Source organism: Bufo bufo, chromosome 3, assembly GCF_905171765.1.
Source record: "Bufo bufo chromosome 3, aBufBuf1.1, whole genome shotgun sequence".
Classification (NCBI taxonomy): domain Eukaryota; kingdom Metazoa; phylum Chordata; class Amphibia; order Anura; family Bufonidae; genus Bufo; species Bufo bufo.
The window spans coordinates 662,116,542-662,137,982 of record NC_053391.1 but is presented as its reverse complement, the minus strand read 5'-3'; the positions used below and the strand labels follow the sequence as shown (position 1 = coordinate 662,137,982).

General features: G+C 46.7%; 1 protein-coding gene across 2 annotated transcripts in view; it reads right to left on the bottom strand.

Moving 5' to 3' along the window:
* The window catches only part of SESN3 (sestrin 3), a 77,217-nt gene extending 59,285 nt beyond the window's left edge, over positions 1–17,932 (bottom strand). For both annotated transcript variants that reach the window (XM_040426316.1, XM_040426317.1), the window contains exon 1: positions 17,736–17,932. In XM_040426316.1, the coding sequence (XP_040282250.1) occupies positions 17,736–17,798 (63 nt within the window). In that variant the 5' untranslated portion in view covers positions 17,799–17,932. The remainder of the gene's footprint in view (positions 1–17,735) is intronic.
* Positions 17,933–21,441: the final 3,509 nt, after the last annotated feature.

Sequence of the window (21,441 nt, the reverse complement as noted above, 5' to 3'; positions counted from 1 at the left end):
GGCACCAATGCCCTCGTCTGAGATAAGTTTTATGCAGGGATTAATTATAATAAAAGAGTAATAGGTGTCAAATCTGAAAGCTTATAGCCCCGTACCTTGCACTAACACATTTTTTTTTTACTATGGCCTATATACAATATAACATTAAGAAACAGCACTTACCACTTTGTACTGTAGGAAAATTCTAAATGAATGATGAGGTCAGAAGTTTGAGGTGAATCAGAGGTGTACATTAACCCAGTGATTTGGCATTACACGTCAAAGCACCTTATTATGCTTGTCTCCATAGCTAAAAGAAAATGCCTAACAATTTCTCTACTTGTTTCTGGTGACATCATGTGTTCTTACCAACAGGTAGAGGAACCCTTTTTGTAGCTGAATGTTTTTACTTTCTGAAATATTTTTGTTAATATATTTTTATTAGGTCACCTATGGACTTATTGGATCCCCAGACAAACTCATGCCACGAGCAATCAGTTTTAATCTGTGGAGCAACCTGTTACCATGTGCTCCATTACCAGCACTACCAAAGGGAGCATTAGATATCGACCACTGAAATCAATGGGATGTCCACGTAAGGCGTACACATGCCAGGGGGCTCCAGTGAAGAGCCACTTTGTGACATTATAAAACAATGGTATAAGAAGGTGTAAAATGAAATGTTATTATACAGAATTACTACAAGTGAAAATATGAATACAAGGGTTGCCGCGATGGGCCCCACAACAACCCCTCTGAGGAGGTCATCCACTGAACTCTACAGACAGGAAGCTGGAGAACAATCTTATGGGGGGTTTTTTACACTTTCAAAAATTCTTATATTAGAGATAGAGTCATAACGCATTCCCCAAAAATAAAAATGGCTCCTCAATTAGCGTTGGTCACTAGACAAGCTTATGGAAGTGGTTAATTACAAATTTAGAGGGACACAAGAAAGAAGATTCAGAGTCACAAAGCACAACAGAATGTCTCTAGGGATTGCCAAGGCCACTGACTCTACAGCTTTATATAACCCGGTGATATTTCCTTATCTCGTAAATGCTGACTGCAGAAAAAGATTACAATCTCCCCAGCAGGTACTCAATTCGCAGTGTAAAGTCTGCCAAATAAATACAAACCACGGGAATTGTCACAAGTGCTACATCAGGTCTGTTCCTCCTCAACAAAGGGACTCTTAAAATGTTGGCTGCAAAGGCACTTGGGCTGGAGCCAAGTCATGTGGGGGTATCAAGAAGCTGCAAATGTGTCGCCAATGTAAAAGGACATAAAAAGGCCACAAAACCAGGTAACCCATAATCAAAATCTAAAAATGACTGCTACTAGCTGCTAACAAATTGCACATTTTTGTTTTTTAAAGGGTAACCATCATGTTTTCATTTTAAAAAAAAATCTATTTTAGAATATGTTACTGCTGCAGCAGCATTGTGCATAAAGCAATCTTGAGTTTCTGCACATACCACTGTTTTCCTCGAGTTTTTCCCTTAGTTACGGCTGTTTAAACATTTACAATATGACAGATGGTTCCTCTGCCAGTTCTCTGAGGCCAAAACTGCTTTCCCTCACTTCCAATACACACATGCTGTAGCCAGCAGCTCCCTGCCAGACAATCAGATTGGATTACTGAGAGACACGCCTCCTCACTCTGAAGCCTAATGCAGGCATGCAGTGTGAAGAACCGCCCCTCTGTCTTCTGTTTATACTAAAAGGAAGACAGACCAGCCCTAGCAACGGCCTTTTAAGATAGCAGAGTAAAGGGACAAAGGACATTAATGAAAGTTGTTAATATAAGGTAATTACAGATCTTTTGACAATCATTGACAGACTAACTCAGGTATACATGCCTAGCTCTAATAAACTAGCAAATACAAAATGACAGTTACCCTTTAAAGACGTTTTCAGGGAGGTTTTTCATACCCCCAGGATAGCTGATCAGTATCTTACGGGGGGAGAGGTTGAGTCCCGCCACCTCCCCCGATCAGCTGTTTAAGAGGCTGTGGGGCTTTGATGTGCGCTGCGGCCTTCTCACAGCGCCCTACATTGTATAGTGGCTGTGTTTGGTACTGCAGCCCAGGAACAATCACATAAATGTGACACAGTCCCCCACCAATTAAATATTGATGAACTATCCTGAGGATAGGCTATCGATATTGTACTCTTGGAATACTCCTTTAAGATCGTCACACTTCAATATATGCCGCTGTATAGGTATAAAGTCCACTACATCAGCTATTGATTCCCACTACAAAGAAAAAAAAAAAGATGCCTCTACTGATGCATAACGTCCTGGCGTCTGCCAAAAAAAAAAGACACCCTTGGCAAATGCTTTCCTGGTGCAAACCATGAAAGTTTATACATAATGTGTGAACAGGGCCTTACCATGTCATTGTCCTCTCGCTCTGATGAGTTCCCCCTAGCTTCTGGATGTCACATCGGCAAAGTCCCGCTTTGCAGCATGACTTCAGGCACGTCTGCCGAGTAAAGCAGTCCCTTCCCTCAGACCATTTTTAGAGATAAGTAAGGAGCAGTCTACTGTACATAAGACAGCTGTAACCTAAAGTAATCATTTACTGGAGACAACTCCTGGAGAGGGCGAATGGGAAGATCAGAGGCCATAAACAGGTCACATAGAGAAATGGGAGCACAGATATACTAAAGCAGGCATGGTCAACCTGCGGCCCTCCAGCAAAACTACAACTCCCAGCATGCCTGACCAGCCTACAGCAGGGCATGGTGGGAGTTGTAGTTTTACAACAGCTGAAGGGCCGCAAGGTTGAGCATGCCTGTACTAAAGCTACAGTCACCATTGTGTTAAAAAGGTCATAGGGAAGATGAAATTAATTGGAAGATATCATCAGAAAATTACTTATTCTTCAAATCCGGGTGTTACTATGATATTTTTATGTCTTTTTTAAATTATTTTGCAGGGATGGCTAACCAAAAACACCTAGAAACTTTGCAACATTGCACTAAACCAGTCACAACAAGATTATTACGCTTCCCGTTTTCTGCAGATGACTTGTCAGCTTTACTGTACAGACTGGAATGGTTTGTACAGTCATCTCATTATCATCAGTGAAGCGGCTATGATGACAGCTCTACTGTCTCTGCTTAAAGAAGTTCTCTGCTTTTGTAATAGTGATGACCTATCCTCAGGATAGCCCATCAATATCAGATCGGCAGGGGGCCCTACTCTCTCGGCACCACTGCCGGTCAGCTGTTTGAAGAGAACGCAGCACTCGTACAAGCGCTGTGTTCCCTTTGTTTATTACAGCTCTGCCATTGACTTCAATGGGACGGCACCATTCTATTCCCTTGAATGCTGCATTCATGAAAAGGAGCAAGAAAGACAAAAACACCACCTAATGATCAAAACCACCAGGAGCAAAAAGAAACGCTTGTGTCTCCTGTGCCTCATATTTCCCACAGACCTTCAGTTAACATCTGAGGTTGGGGTTGTCACTACAAAAAATATATACAAAAAGACAAAAAACACCACTAAAAACACGTGAAAAACGTGTAAAAGCAACGTTATGGGTTAAAAAAAAAGAAAAAAGTTTCAAATAACTGCATAAAGATGAAATGCCCGTTGATATTTCCCTTAAAACAGAAAGTATAAAAATTAGATAAAAAACAAGATCTGAAATCCATAACGAGATAAAAAAATAAAATAAAAATGTTAGTGGTTCTGAAGCCCAAAAACAGTCCTGCAGGGGAGTTAATGTTTTTGTACCCTGAATGATACCGAACACAAATCTGAACGTAGAGTCCTGTGCCCCAGGCAGTCGTTGGCGGATGATTGCCGGTTGCCCGCAGTGTATGCGGTGTGTGCATCTGTGCACGTACAGCGTAGCGTCGCCGGCGTACGTGCCGCCGTTTTCTGATACGATGTACGTAACAATGTCTATGAAGCAGATAACAGCTCCTTGTTGCTGTGATGATCTTTTCTGGCCACTTTTGCTTTGTCAGCGAGAATGGCAGATAGACACGAGATGATTACACTGCAGCACGGTGACTCAGTCGTTGGCTCGTGAATCACTTCGGAGGACTTTTTGAACTTTCGCTGCCCTGGGTTTGTTTTCTCTTTAGCACATGCATCCACACGTGCACAGGCGTGTGCCATGATCCAACAGGACTGCAGGTAACCCTACTGAACATTATAAACAGAGGGCCCAATGGTGGGATCTGCAGCGATCAGCTGTAGCCTCTCTAGGAAGCCAGTAACAAGTCTTCACTTACCCTGCAGCGCCACCACAGGGGAAAATGGAGTATTACACTGTGGTAAACTCTCCCGACATTGAAGGATGGGGGCGCACTGAACTTCTATGTCTGGTGAGACCAAGGGATGAATTTTCTGTGCAACCTAAATTCAATTTTGTGCTTGAAAGGCGACAACGTTTTAGAATTTGACTAGTAATAAACATTGGTCTGCATGGGAGCTGTGGACACGTGACGGTGGGATGCTTTCAAAGGATGAATATTTTCATGGTTGACTTAGTTATGAAGTTCTATGTAGTAGATATAGAAGTTTTCCCACTTCGCCCTCACTAGGATATGGGGTCACCAACCAACGAGCGCTGCGGCAGCGTCTCTGATTTTCCCAACCAACGAGTGCTGGTGCGCGGTCTCCGATTTTCCCAACCGCTCGCTCTGGTCCTTCGTCTTAGGGATCGGTCGGGGTTGCAGAGGTCAGACCACACCTATCAGAATTGGTTGTATCCTAGCTATACGCAGGAGACTGGATAATGGAGATTCACTGCGCCACCTACTGGTCACACCGTTTCATTGCCAAGCACTGGGCGAACATATTCAAGGCACTGCTTAAAGGGGTTTTCCCATGACTAATGTGATAAATGGAAATCAGACATCATATAGGACGTGACAATCTCTTTCTAACAAATCTAGAACCAGCCCTGTACCTCACATGGATCCGGAGATCTCCCCATTCATTGCTCCAATTCTCTTCAGGCTGGCAGTCCGGTGGGGCGTGTCCTTTCTGCTGTAGCTTTTTCCCTGTAACTGCCACAGCTTCTAACAGCAAATTTGGCTGGTGGCATTTGAAAATTTAAGCTGGGCATATGCGACCACCTCAGTGAGGTGGACAAGAAATAAGGAAAACAACAAAACAGCAGGTGGCGCTATACAGATACATTTTATTGAATAGCTCATGGGCTATACTAAATATTTCATTACATGAAATTACAGACGTATTCAGATCCTGCATGTGTTATGCAGGCACGTATACAGGGGAACACAGGGCCCCTGTTCCCTTGATTGTCAGGGGCCCACGCTAATCACATACTTATTCCCTATCCTAGTGATAGGGGTTAAGTGTATGTAATGGGACAACCCCTTTAAATTGGGTTTCGGTTGCTCAGCCATTTTCAAAATCTGTTTGTGATGTCAGTGAATGGAAACCCATTCACAGGCTGAAAACCTATTCGGACCCAGTCCTACTGTCCTCAATGTGGGTTTGTGGCGGTGTAGAAGAGCCTTGTGTAGAGAAGACAAACTACGGGCAAGACTAGAATTTAATTTCCATTCACTGACAGCTAGCAGAAACCTTGGACATGGTAGGGAATTGAAACAAATTTTATACTAAAAAGCTACATTATTCATTATTCAATCAATATAGAATTTATAAGGTTTGCCATATTTTTTTTTTTAAACAGCGCCACTCTTGTCCATAGGCTGCTCCTGGTATTCCAGCTCAGCTTCATTTACATTTCTGATATTCTAGAAACCTTGGGACTCTTAGATATTACAAACCATCGGGCCCCTGTAGTATACATACATACACAAATAAAAAAGGACGGATCCGTCCCCATTGACTTACATTGTGTGTCAGAACGGATCCGTCTCACTCCGCATTCCAGGACGGACATAAAAACGCTGCAGGCAGTGTTTTGGTGTCTGTCTCCAGAGCAGAATAGAGACAGAACGGAGCCAAACTGATGCATTCTGAGCGGATCCTTTTCCATTCAGAATGCATTACGGCAAAACTGACCCGTTTTGGACCGCGTGTGAGAGCCCTGAACGGATCTCACGAACGGAAAGCCGAAACGCGAGTGTGAAAGTAGCCTTATTGTTAAACATTATCCAGAAAGCAGCGCGGAGCACTGAGCCTCCGTCTGCTGCATTTCCTGCTTCTTTGATTATTTATCCAAGAGGAACTGAAAGAAAATAGGAGAGAGGATTTCCCCCTCCACTGCTTCCTATGCCCCGTGTGGCTGGTACAAAGGGGGCAAAGCCTGCGATCATTCCCTGCGTCATCACTGCGCCCACACCTGGATCAATACCAGCAATCTATTAACTGGGATGTATCTCCACCAGGGTTCTTTACTTAATAGATACAGAGAAAATATGTAGAATTAATCAGCAGAGTAAATTACTTATCCTGTACTCATCCCCAGTTACCTCCTGTATTATACTCCAGAGCTGCACTCACTATTCTGCTGGTGCAGTCACTGTGTACATACATTACTTATCCTGTACTGATCCTGAGTTACATCCTGTATTATACTCCAGAGCTGCACTCCCTATTCTGCTGGTGCAGTCACTGTGTACATACATTACTTATCCTGTACTGATCCTGAGTTACATCCTGTATTATACTCCAGAGCTGCACTCACTATTCTGCTGGTGCAGTCACTGTGTACATACATTACATTATACTCCTGGGGATGTCCCACAAGGTGACTGGGCTGGCTGTTAGTAAAGTAAGTCTTATCTGATAGGAAAACCAGTTTACTGTGCCCACGGCTCGTCAGTCTGCGAGGCTCAGGGACTGGTGGATATAACTGGGCAGAGTTTTTTCAGCCTGTATTTTGTACACCGCTCTATCATGAATGCAATATCAGCAGTGTCAGCAGAATATGACTGCTCAACAATTATCTCGACTGCACGTGGCCTTATGCAAGAGCCAGCTGAGGAATGGAGAAAGTAGGCAAAGAGACGGGGCTGTCCAAGTGCAGCCTCCTGCAGGAAGGTTTAGAGCAGCAGTATGCAACCTGTAGTTCCCCAGCTCTTACCAAACTACAACTCCCAGCATGCCCCGACAGCATTCTTACTTTATATTCAGAATTCATCCACATGAAATGTTGCACAGATTTGTCAACACACTGCATGGCACACACTATTATACTCCAGAGCTGTGCTCACTATTCTGCTGGTGCAGTCACTGTTTACATATATTACATTACTTATCCTGTACTGATCCTGAGTTACATCCTGTATTATACTCCAGAGCTGCACTCACTATTCTGCTGGTGCAGTCACTGTGTACATACATTACTTATCCTGTACTGATCCTGAGTTACATCCTGTATTATACTCCAGAGCTGCACTCACTATTCTGCTGGTGAAGTCACTGTGTACATACATTACATTACTTATCCTGTACTGATCCTGAGTTACATCCTGTATTATACTCCAGAGCTGCACTCACTATTCTGCTGGTGAAGTCACTGTGTACATACATTACATTACTTATCCTGAGTTACATCCTGTATTATACTCCAGAGCTGCACTCACTATTCTGCTGGTGCACTCACTGTGTACATACATTACTTATCCTGTACTGATCCTGAGTTACATCCTGTATTACAGCCCAAATCTACATTCGCAATTCTGCTGGTTTCAGAGCTGAACTCTCCCAGCAGTCCTTGCTGGCTTAATGTTTGAACAGGGCTTGTCGCAGTGATTTGCATTTTGGAAAGCCCCCTCTTTGCATCAGACATTAAGGGAGATCAGACAAGCTGCACGGGTTGTGTCTGGCAACAAGCTTGTTGACTGTTTCCAGCGCCAACCAGCGGAATTGTAAATGCAGCTGTGGAGGATAATGCAAACTGTAACTTAGGATCAGAAGACAATGGTCTCTCCTTAGGCGTGTTGCACACGAACGTTGAATGGGTCCGCAATCACGGAGATGGGGGGCGGGGGAGGCCCATGTCCCTCGTTTGAATGGATCGTCGGTGCACACTGCCGCAAGAGTCTGCGCCGATCCCATAGATGTGAATAAATCGGCAGTGCGCACGCTCGTCCACCGCTCCACTTATAGGGGAGACACAGGTCCCGGAGATCGCTTGTGGTCCCAGCGGTCAGACCCCCACCCGTCCAGTGGACGTGGGTTTAAAATGTTGTTACCGGAATACCCATTTCAAGCAAAACTACAATTCGCAACGTACCCCAATAGTGCTCGTCTCTCACAGCGTGCTGGGAGTTGTAGTTTCGGAACAATTAGAGCGCCAAAGGCCGCTGCCCAATACTCAGGATGCAGATCATTCCATCACGTTGTTTACCGCCTCATACTGCCACTGACCTTACCCCGTACCTAGAAGATATTGTTTTTCCCCCCCGACCTCACCCCGCCTGCCATTGAGCAATAACCCCTGGCGGGAGTCATTTGTCTTCCCTTCCTCGACACCCTACAGCAGTGCGAGTCCCTCACGCCTCCTTACAGGCATTCCTGAAGAGACAAACAAGTCATAAAAATACACGGCCGGGGAGGCAAGGGTTAAAACTGAGGCACAGTCCACCCCCCCCCCCCCCCCTTCTCCTCCCTTGGACTGCTCAGTCCAATATGGGGTCCTTGAAAGCATTATATGTAACCTGATCCTGAAGCGAAGAAATCTCCCCATACCCTCTCCTTTCATAGGAGGCTAAAAAACATTCTGATTAGGTGTTTGCTTGTTTTTCAGCCCTGGCATCCCCCTGGTTCTGGGATGGGGGGGGGGGGGGGGGGGCGGGTGAAAAAAAAAAAAAAAGAAAACTAAAACTGCGATTTGCAAAATCCTTCTATCTGCAACTGTTCACTTCAACAACAAGATCCTTTTACACAGAATCCAGCTGCCAAAGGCAAGAGCAAGGCTTGACAATCAACTGCTGCTGGCCCCCGGCCAGGGCTCAGCAAGAAAAACATTTATACCCCCCCCCCCCCCCAACTGTTTCGCAAAGAGCTCGAAAGCCAGATAGGGGATGGAAGCTGCGGTCTCTACGTGATCGTCCAGGCCAAAATGGCGAGCAAAAAATTACCAGCGTGCAAAACCAGCCCTGCAAAGAGCATTCTGCTGCAGCAGTCGCCCCCCCCCCCCCCCCCAAAAAAAAAAGTCAAACACTAGAAGGGTACGTTTACACGGCGATTTCAATCGGGTGAAAATCTGCCGTGCGTTCCGCCATGGCTTCTCACTGACCCCACACTCGCGGTTTAGCCCTGATGAATGAAGCCGGGCCAAAGCAATGACCGCGAAAGCAAAAAATTACCAGCGTGCAAAACCGGCCCTGCAAAGAGCATTCAAATATATATTCTTTTTAACTCCCTGGAAGGGTATGTTCACATGGCAGATTTCCTGCCGTGCGTTCCGCCATGGTTTTCTTGCTTTGAATGCTGCGGACCAGCTCGCGGTGAAGCCCTAATGAATAGAGGTAAACTGCAGGCAGAAACCCGTCATGGCTCCCACCAAAGTCTGTCCGGACAACATGCCAAGAGGCGACACGCCCCCCCCCCGCTTCTTGTATAGGGGACGGCCTCCGGAATCCACAAATTCACCTGTGAACAGGCCCGGAGGTGTCTCCTTTTACATGAGCGATGATCCGGACAACTGGCCTGTGTCTTAGCCAGGGAGAAGGAGCTCAAATTCTCGCGAGAATCGCAGCTCCTTCTCCCGCAAGAACTTGAGCTCCTTCTCCCTGGCTAAGAGCGGGGCGCTCTGATTGGATGCGCTCGCAAGCCAGGGAGAAGATAACCGCGCCCAGGACAAATTCAAGTCCCCGCCTAGTTGAACCGGATCGCCTCATTAGCATATGAGGCGCCAAAACAAATGGGACCACAGCGGACAAAGGGGGAAAAAAAAAGCAAAAAGACATCACTGGGGGCCGCACTGTAAGGGAATATAACTATTTCAATACATGTATCCTGGTGAAAGGTCCTCTTTAAAGCGAACTTTAATGTTTTCATAAAAAAAAATCAATGTTAGCTTTTGTTACTGCTGCAGCAGCATTATGCATAAAGCAATCTTTAGTTTCTTCACATACCCCTGTTTTCCTTGAGTTTTTCCCTTAGTTACGGCTGATTAAACATTAACAATATGAGGACCTTCTCAAGATGGCTCCTCTGCCAGTTCTCTGAGGCCAAAACTGCTTTCCCTCACTTCACATACACGCTCGCTGTAGCCAGCAGCTCCCTGCCAGCCAATCAGATTGGATTACTGAGAGACACGCCTCCTCACTCTGAAGCCTAACGCAGCCATGCAGTGTGAAGGACCGCCCCTCTGTCTTCTGTTTATACTAAAAGGAAGACAGACCAGCCCTAGCAACAGTCTTTTAAGGGAGCAGTGGAAAGGGACAGAGGACATTAATGAAAGCTGTTATTATAAGGTAATTACAGATCTTTTGGCAATCATTGACAGACTAAGGCTACTTTCACACTCGCGTTTGGTGCGGATCAGTCATCCGTTTGTATTATCTTTAACATTGCCAAGACGGATCCGTCTTGAACAACATTGAAAGTCAATGGAGGACGAATCCGTTTTCTATTGTGCCAGATTGTGTCATAGAAAACGGATCCGTCCCCATTGACTTACATTTTGTCAGAACGGATCCGTTTGGCTCAGTTTCGTCAGACGGACATCAAAACGCTGCAAGCAGCATTTTGGCTTCCGCTTTCAAAGCGGAATGGAGACGGAACGGAGGCAAACTGATGCATTCTGAGCGGATCCTTTTCCATTCAGAATGCATTAAGGGCAAAACTGATCAGTTTTGGACCGCGTGTGAGAGCCCTGAAACGGATCTCACAAACGGAAACCAAAACGCCAGTGTAAAAGTAGCCTAGCTCTAATAAACGATCAAATAAAAAAAATATGACAGTTACCCTTTAAGGAGTACGTCCACCTCTATACCCCAATTTACTGTTTAGATTGAACCATTATCTACTGTAGACACAAATAGATATGTAAATACACTGCATTAATAGCTTGTATTTGGCCTGAGTTATACATAATCTGCTTTATACTTCAGAGCTGCATTCACAATTCTGCTGAATGGAAAATGACAGTGAGCTGGTTGTCAGACACACCCTTAACAGGTCTACGGATGAACATGTACGTACATAAGTTGTTTTCCTATGATTGTGCTCATCCTGAGTTACACTACATAATGTGCTCCAGAGCTGTACTCACTAGTCTTTTGGTCGTCGCAGAAAAAATAACAAGAAGCTTTACCTAAGCTCCTATAACACCCAGGGACAATTAGGCATAAAGTGTCCAGTGAAAAGGCTACACTCCCCATAGTATAAACTGTCAGCAAAGAAAGCTTGTTGATTTCAGCACTGAAGCCTGCAGAATGGTGAATGCAGCTCTAGAGTATAATGACTTAAGATCAGTACAAGATAAAGCAATGAATTTTCACAGTGAGCACTTGGTAGGTAGACCGTACAGTGGTGTTCGGAGGTGGACATGCCCTTTAAGAGCGGGGTGGAGGGAGACGGCGGTAGTTATGGGACGCTGCATTAAACAGATTACGCAGCTGGCCCTTCAAACACGAAATAAAGGGGATAATCTTTTTAGTATCCAATAAGATTATGAAGGACACAGGAATGTGGAGACTATGGGCGAATTAACCTATTCAAGACCTCGAAGGTCGCTGCAGAAATTCCTTGCAAAGGCTGAACTCAGAACAAGTGCTGCACTACATTCTCCTCAGCCCTCACCTGTCACTCGCCCCCGTGAGGACCATCCGATCCAGTGTCAGGACGTGACACAGAAACCACTGTTAAAGCGCACATCTGCCTTCTTAAAGTGAACCCATCACAAGGGCAGGAATTCATGTGGTAAGTGAACCGAGGGCAGCCACAGACTGCACTCTGTCTTCATGACCTCGATGACTGGTGAAGCATCTACAATCCTCACACCACCTGCACTCAAAGCTAGGACCAGCCCTGGACCTCACATGGAACCAGAGATCTCCCCATTCATTGCTCCAATTGTTCTGCTAGATTCTCTTCAGGCTGGCAGATCAGGGAGTGTGTCCTTTCTCAGGGGTCATGTCCTTTCTGCTGCGGCTCTCCCCCTGTAACTGTCACATCTCCTAAAAGAAGATAGGGCCGGTGGCAGTTGAAAATTTAAATTGAGCGCGTGCGACCACCTCAGTGAGATGGACAAGAAATAAGGTAAAGAGCAAACAGCAGGTGGCGCTATACAGAGAGATTTTAGTGAATAGCTCACTGGCTATACAAAATGTTTAATTACATGCAAATACAAAAGTAATCAGATCCTACTGCTGGTTTGAAAAATGTAGAATGTGAACGGAAGTGAGCTGCAAACTGTGGCCAGGTAGGACACCGTTTTGGAAGGAAGAGGAAATGCGTTTCTAATCCTAGACAACCCCTTAAAGGAGACGACATCATCATAAAGTGGCTTATTCTTTACTTAATCCCTCGTTGGAAACCATTTTTCACACTTTTGCGGTATAGTTTACTTATAATGTCTATGAAAACATTACACTTCTAATACTGTCCACTAGGTGTCAGTACAACCAGCTATGGTGTGAAAAGCATCTCATTTTACAGCCTACAGTAAAGCTGAATGTCATCACCGCATTACCCAGTTTTAGCCCAGATAAGCCGGCTTAAAGCCATTGTTCTGAGTATTAGAATTATCGGTGCCTATGTGGCAAAATTTTCTAGTAGATATTTCTCCTAATACAACCAACGCTCACACTATAGGTGACCATAAAATAAAAATTCCTTAAAGGGGCTGTCCAGGATTTTATTACTGGTGGCCTATCCTATATCTGATCTGATGTAGTTCTGGCACTGAAGCTAATCTGAAACTGCAGAGAGTGCTTGGAGTCAGACCCCAACAATCAAATATGAATGGACTATCCTGAGGATCACCCAACATTAGTAAAATCCTGGACATACTTCGAGGAGGACAGTTGTAAGTGGTCTAGTCATGTCCACCACAAGATCAGACACCCAAGAGCGTCTGAAAACCCAACAGGTTGTTGGAGCTGGTAGGACTTGCTGAGAACCGTCTAATTTTTTATGGGCCAAGCAAGGAAACCTCCAGGCAAGATAAACCCAAGCGGTAGGTGACCATCGCGGTGGTGCTTATTTTTCAATCTGGACCCTGACAAAGTCTGTATGAAATTTCCTGACAAAGATAAACGACTATACTCAATGTACTAAAAGTAGCAAAGGAGGTACGCAACCAAAAAAAGAGAGAGCTTCTCATGCTTGACCTGGTGGGTCTAGTAAGTATCATCATCTGTATACAAAACAGTCCAGAGGTCCCGATACCATCTCAAGAACCATAGGAGTGACCGGTATAAACAGCAACGAGCTGCAGAAATTTTACTTTACGACATTCAGTAGGTGCCAGAGAACGACCACAAAAGAAATCTACCCCAGAGAAGCCGCACACCGCAACGAGCGCTGCGTCACAAAACCTGCACCCAACCCTCCAGACGTGTGGCTCGGCCCCTCGGCAATGCTCGCCGGCCTGGACTTTGAGATACTAATGTTTAACACGACGTTGTAAATACTTCTGCTGCCCTAGAAAGAGCGAATGGAAAATCTCCACGTGAAATGAGAAGAGTCAACCAAGACCGGCCCTTGAGGTCTCGGGCAAAAAATGATTCCACCACAAATTGAAAAAAAAAAAAAAAAAACAACAACACTAGAAACCAGGATTCCTTGTGTCGAAATGAAAGTAAAGAAGTACTGGTATAAAAAAAAAATATATTAAAAAAAATTATAATTAAAATCAGATACCAATACATTGTTTTCTAACCGGATTTTATTTTCTGATTGTAAAATTTTTGCTATTCCATTTTCTGTACAGGATTATGGGGTTTCTTGCCTGAGCTGATGTGGTGTTATATATCTTATGGTGGCAACACTGACTATAGGAACCTATAGTCTGGAGAAGACTCTACGGACTTCTATGGGAGACTGTGATCTGAGGTCATTGAGCAGAGAGGGGGAGGAGGTGAGCTGTGAACATCACTTATTGTGGATTCGTGTGAGCATGATCTCTGACCTGAGGTCACTGAGCAGAGAGGGGGAGGAGGTGAGCTGTAAATATCACTTATTGTGGATCCTTGTTGTGGGCATGCTCTCTGACCTAAAGGTCACTGAGCAGAGAGAGGAAGGAGGTGAGCTGTGAACATCACTTATTTTGGACCCTTGTTGTGGGCATGCTCTCTGACCTAAAGACACTGAGCAGGGAGGGGGAGGAGGTGAGCTGTGAACATCACTTACTGTGGATCCTTGTTCTGGGCATGCTCTGTGACCTGAGGTCATTAAGCAGAGAGGAGGAGGAGGTGAGCTGTGAACATCACTTTTTGTGGATCCGTGTGAGTGTGCTCTGTGACCCGAGGTCACCGAGCAGAGAGGGGGAGGAGGTGAGCTGTGAACATCACTTATTGTGGATTCGTGTGAGCGTGCTCTGTGACCCGAGGTCACCGAGCAGAGAGGGGGAGGAGGTGAGCTGTGAACATCACTTATTGTGGATCCGTGTGAGCATGCTCTCATACCTGAGGTCACTGAGCAGAGAGGAGGAGGAGGTGAGCTGTGAACATCACTTATTGTGGATCCGTGTGAGCATGCTCTCATACCTGAGGTCACTGAGCAGAAAGGGGGAGGAGGTGAGCTGTGAATATCAATTATTGTGGATCCTTTCTGTGGGCATGCTCTGTGACATGAGGTCACTGAGCAGGGAGGGGGAGGAGGTGAGCTGTGAACATCACTTATTGTGGATCCTTGTTCTGGGCATGCTCTGTGACCTGAGGTCATTAAGCAGAGAGGGGGAGGAGGAGAGCTGTGAACATCACAGCCTGTCAATAACAAATCCGTGAGGGATTGGTCCAAAACGTGCTAAAACCACAACGTCTGAATCTCCACGGTGACTAATGAGACTACCATAGTTGTCAGAAGTTAACGAAGGAAATTAGGATGTGGCTGAGCACGCACCACAGATGTAAACAAGATCCAACTACTGTGCCCGCTTGGCAGGAATGTTCTGCTGCCGAGGGCCAATGTGTATGACGCCCGAGGCTCCCTGGCACCTCACAAGAATAATATAGGGGGGTGGGGAATTAATAACAGGGGCTCCTCGCCATAGACCTCAAGCTACCAGGCGCAGCAGAGACCTCTACAGACAAAACTGTTTTTTTTCCCAGTTTTTCTAATTAATTGAAATAAAATGAACATAAAAACCAATAAATCCAAGATCTTTGCTTGCTGTCAATGAATGGGAGATTTCCTGTTTACATCCAGAAGTTGAAAACCCATACACATCTAAGAGTATGTTCACACACTGAAAAACTCTGACACGTATATGTGTCTGGGTTTCCGCCGCGGATTAGTCGTCCGCCATGGTGCAAGTCCTATTCAATTGGGCTAAACGGGGCGCATGTAAAATCAGCGTCAAACAAACTACGGAGAATTTTCCCATTCAAAACAATGGAGTGTGAGCGGATTCCGGCATGAAATGCGCACGGTAATCCGCACAGCAAGAAAACGCCACGTGAACCCTAATGCTTCTCACAGCTGACAGTTTGCTACAATAGCATTCAGGCTAGTCAATCACCTAAACAGAGCGGAATCCAGACTGTACGGGTTTTCAGCCTCCCTGGATATAAACCATTCACTGACAGCAAGCAGAGAAGTTGAAAATGGAAAGAAATTAACATGGAAAGTATGCAAAACTGTTCATTCTTCAATAAGGAAGCGTTACCAAAACCCGGACAATCCCCTTTAAGTATTTAAAGGGGAATTCCACCTGTTCAGACAGGTCACCCATCCCGCGGCTCTGTGGCACTGTTCACACAAGCAAAAACACACGGCTTTCAACTTAGTTATGGATCCGAACTAGCAGCCATCACTTTATGGTTAGAAAAACATGGCTGGTTTCTTCCATAAGCGGCGCCACACCTTTGCACAGGTCACTCGCGGTATTGCAGCTCAATCTTATTCTGGTCAATGGAGCCGAGCTGCAATACCACTCACATCCTGTGCAAAGGTGTGGCGCTGTTCCTGGAAACCAACCATGTTTTTCTAATCCTGTACGAGCCTCCATGGAGGAAGGGGAGTAGTGCAGGCCTCTCATACAAGGTGCTGGTGATGCTGCCTGCATCCATGTACCCCCCCGCCCCCCCTACCACTGGGCGACAACCCCCCATAGGGGCAGATATTCACTGTGAAGCTGGTCCCACACATTACGTACTATCGGCCAAAGACTCCTAGCCCCCCACACGCACGCTTGGCCAAGGATGCATGTGCGTTCAAAGGGGGACACAGCAATAAGCCATCTCTGGCCACTCACAATGGATGGTCGCCCGACCAACAGCATTGGGGGGGCTCAGCCAAGGTGACAGGGTCCCTTTAAAACAGGACTGGGCGGTAGAGGAGGACTCCTCCAGGACTATTATTCGCTGGCGGTTTTATATTTACAAGGTAAATTCCTTTAAATTCTGGCACATGTACAAGGTGCAGTAAGCACAGTATACAAGGAAGGCCGATACTACCTACAGAGCGAGCGGCACAATCCGGGTGAGCGGCAAACCACAAGGGATAAGAGGGTGTCAGGCAGGCGGGCACAGAACCTGGCACCTACCACAAGAGCCAACCTCATCACACAAACAAGGCTTCCCGCGGCAATCTGTGCGAGATAACCATAAACCGCACCGGCTACAGATGCAGCAGAGCCGAAGGCGCTCTGTTAACCCTTCCTGCAGCACGCGGCGGCGACAACTCGCCAAACGCGGCGAGCGCTCAGATATATATATACGATGAACTCGGCTCTGCTACATCTCGTAACAAAACACCGTCCCAAAACAGTCGCTCCGCCGGCCAAATCTTCCTAAAGCACCCAAAGCTTCGAATCCCCTGGTGACCTTGGGCAAACAGAGGCAATTAAAAATTAGATTGCAAGCTCATCCGGTTATGTCAATCATTCAAGAGATTTAAAGGGGCACAGCCTGACCGTATAATTCCCCGTTCCAAAATCCCCTTAACCCCTCCAAGGTAGAAGAAATAACGTAACGATGATCGCCGATTTACCCCTTCTATGCCAGAGCCCGCAGAAACCTGACCGCGGCTCATCCGTTCATTGCCCGCAAGGTGCCCAACTGGGCGACAACAGGGGTACGGATTCGTTTGGGGTTGAAAAATGGAGAGGGGGAGGGGCAGTTTCTGAAGAGAGGAGATGAAACATTATTTTTTTTACCTAGCAATAGGCACGGATGAATAGCGCTCGCCGCGACCGCCCCCAGGGTCGTTGCTTGCGACCAATTAAAATCTATACGATTTTTATTTATCTTTTTCCCCCACCGATTGCCAGCGGTTACAGTCAAGGTTAACGGTAAGCCTCGAAGAATTACGCAGTGGCAGGGATCGCGCAGGCGCTCGTTACGGTTACGCACCAAATCAGAAACGCGCAACCGTACAACCGATTCGGCGCGTTCAACCCCATCAGACAATACAGTTTCCTACGGTTTTACGGGTTTTTTCGACGCGGAGCGATCCAATCGTCATTCGAATTGGAATTTGCATGAAAACAGCGGAAAATGTTTTTTTTTGGGAATCAGCAGTCTATGGCGACCTGTACCTCTGCTGGAAGACTACAAGTGCCAGCATGCCCTTGCCAGGGATATGCCAGGACTTGTCATGCAAGTTGTTTCGGACAGTTACAGGGAGGTTCGGCTGCTTCGGGCGAGTTTCGGGGGTGTTGGGTTCTCACCTTCCTCAGCACTTTGCGGCAGTTGCTGCAGATGACATAGTCGCTGCTCTCTGTGCCGTTCATGGTGTCGCCTCCGCCCCCGGGTCCGGTGCTCCAGCTGTGCGGCTCGGAGAGATAGAGAGCAGCCGGCGAGCTGTGCACTGCGAGCCGACCTAAGAGCACAGACCGGGCACAGGAGGAGGCGGGGCAGACCGAGCGACACAGACCGCAGAGACCACGCCCACACACCTATTCATCTTATAACCTCTGCTATAACCGCACCCCTTTTAAAGTAACCACGCCCTGAGAAGGCAAGGCATTGAGGGGATAACCACGCCCACCTACATGTCTGCGCTCGGCTTCTGTCATTCTGACAGGAATCATTCCTCCCCTCTCGCCTTTACTGTTCTCTTCAGCCAATCACAGGTGAGCCGCTAACCTGCGTCACGCCCCCTGGTAACTGCTGGAGGTGACCAATCGGCCGATAGCAAAAGGGAACGGCGTTTTGGCCAATAGGAAAAACTCGAAAACAGGCATTGGCCACGCCCACCGGAGCTTAGCGGCAGGACAAAGAGAACAGTGATTAGAAGGGGCGCAGCAGCGCTGAGGGGAGGGGGGTGTGCAGTCAATGGGGAGGTGTGGACACTAACGTCGGGGGAAGTTTTAGTAAACAGGGATGAATTGGGATTAATGACTGAACTGTGCTGAGGGAAAATAGCCCTCAAAAATGAACATAGGCTCTGAGGGAAAATGTTCTGTCTGTGAGCTGTGGAAAATTTTCCTCAAAAATAAAAGTTAAAAAATAATAACCAATGACTATGTCCGCCATTACTGCGTGCAAAGAAGTAATCACCCTCCTTTCCAAGAACACCGAATGGCGAATATCAAATGCCGCTTTCCCGAGTGCCCCCATGGGCTTCATGTATTTCAGCAATGGCCGGACACCACATATCCCTCCCAATTATCGCTTTCATTATATATATTTTTCAATTATTTCAATGATTTTAAAAAATTTTCCTCACATACCAGACAGTAGACCTGGATAATCAGTGATGTCCAAGTTTTTCGGTAAACCGTGCGCTATACGCTCCACCGATAGGGGTTGCTGCGCCATAGTACATAATAAAAGTAGGTGGTGACATTGCCGGTATTACTTGTATTCACCAGCGCTGATGCCATGGCCCAAGGGAGATGCCAGATATATCCTGTGCACGCCTAAGGGCTCGTGCACATGTCCGTGCCTGTATTGCGGCCCGCAACCCACTTGAACGAATCCGCAATCTGGGCGGTGCGGAACAGAGGCTTGGATCGGAAGCCCGTGGAAGCAGTACAGAGTACTTCTGGGGGTTTCCTGTCCGTGCCTCCACGCCGCAAAAAAATAGTGCATGCACTATTTTTTTGCAGTGCGGATTGATCCGTGATATTGCGGACCCGCTGTGTGCATGAGCCCTAACCGCCATCATATCATGCTCCTGGCTAGAACTCGTTTGGGCGAAGGGGGCAAGGGCATATCTGTCACAGACCCTACATCAGGGGTCAGCAACCTTCGGCACCCCAGCTGTTGTCGAGCTGCAACTCCCAGCAGTTCTAAGAAGAGCAGAGCAATAATGACTGCTGGGAGTTGTAGTTTCACAACAGAGTGCTGGAGGTTGCCTACCCCTGCCCTACAGGGTAACTTCCCGATGCCCTGGGGGCCGCCCGAGCCCTCCTCACATAACAGTCTGGTGCTGTCAGCAATAATTAATGCTAGGAGCACCAGGTGCCCTCCTGAATTCGACTGCAGTGGGGGCGGCAGTATTTTGGGCTGCACTGTGGTATCACTGGCCCCTGACTACCTGTTTTGCCGCTTACACAGACTCGGACTGGCCCTTTGCCTGCATGCCTATATTGATAATCCCATAGTCAGGGGTGTAGCTATAGGGGGTGCAGAGGTAGCAGTCGCTACCGGGCCCAGGAGCCTGAGGGGGCTCAAAGGCCGTTGTGGTGCATAAGAAGACACCAGTATTATAGAAAGTGCATGCTGGTCAAGTTACACCTCTGGCTGGAGGGAAGGGTTTAAGTGGGGAATGGGGGTGCGCAGCGTGAAGGCTATGTGCTTCCCTACCCCTGGCCACAAAGCAATGAGGAGGGGGGGCCCAAGCTGAACTCTTGCACCAGGGCCCATGAGACTTTAGCTACGCCCCTGCACATAGTCACTGATCAGCGGCAGCCCCAGCTACCTGCTGGAAAGCGCCACTGCCTGTCGCTGTAATAAGCAGCAAGGCACTAACTACAGGGCCAGCAATGGGCATGAGGGTGCTGGGTGCAAGTGGCCAGATAATCTCTGAGCTCCTCTCACCTCATCTTGTATGGCTGCTGCAGTGCTGCGGGGCCCACCCTCTTCAACGGTGGGCCCCGCCTCCTGATCTGTGCTCTTACTAAGTGCATGCATGGTCACACTGATGACGCTGCACACAGGGCAGGAGCAGCCCTGCCCATTTTCTATGCAGAGTCAGTGCAGAGCGCGGCGGCGGCAGGATTTCAGTTTATATGACAACCAGGCAGGCACAGCTACAGAACAGAAGAATGAGGATCTGTTTCAAATAAAGCAAGCTGAGAAGTGTGCCCAAACCAGTCTCCTCCCAAACTAATAGGTATTTACTGTTCTGCCCAGCAGGGTTAGAAAATGATTCTATTTCATTCTGCCTCAGTTTTGGTATTTCTGTAGTGAGTAGTGTGGTTATAGCACCATCTAGCGGTGTTAAGTTGTATTACGCTTTGTTTTTCCTGTTCCATAGACTATTGCATTGAGGGTGGTGCAAAGCATTGTGGGAGTGCAAAGCATCCTGTGAAAGAGAAGTCTCCAGTCACCAGGACACATCAGCAGAGCTGTCCTTCTGCATATCTCCTTCTCAAACTCCACGACCCTTGTAAAAATCATATCTGGTGAAAGATCTACCTTTGTTTCAGGGATATTATGTTATGCGGAACTGTTCAGTCAGTTGTAATTGTTAGGCCTCTTTCATACGAGGGTGACGGATTAGGTCTGGATACGTTCAGGGTGCGTTCAGTGAAACTCGCACCATTTTGCAAGCAAGTTCAGTCGGTTTTGTCTGCGATTGCGTTCAGTTTTTCACGCAGTCCCATTCGCTTCTATGGGGCCAGGGCTGCGTGAAAAAAGCAGAATATAGAACATGCTGCGATTTTCACGCAACGCAGAAGTGATGTGTGAAAACCAACGCTCATGTGCACAGACCCATTGAAATGAATGGGTCAGGATTCAGTGCGGGCGCTATGTGTTCGCGTCACGCATTGCACCCTCGCGGAAAACTCGCTCGTGTGAAAGGGGCCTTACTCTGGTAGTTGTTATTAATGTTAGTTAGACATGTAGTCCTATGTTAGGCAGCCATTTTACCATTAGCTTCAGTGTTATGCAAATGTTACAGTACATGCTATTCTATACGTTATACTTCTACATGTTATTTGCATTCTTGTAGTTTTACCGCACACTTGTACAATCTCTCACTCACGTGCATCGCGCAGAGAGTACAGCCTGTTGACCAATAAACAAGTTAGACTACAGAGAACAGTCCTCTTATTTGGAAGACAGGAATGGTTTATGCTGAATGTCAGACTGCACACTGTGTGAACGTGTATGAAGACAGAACATTTATTGCTAAAAAAAAGTCTACATTTTTACTGTCCTCCCCTCTGGAAATTACAACTCCCAGTATGCCCTGTGAATTGC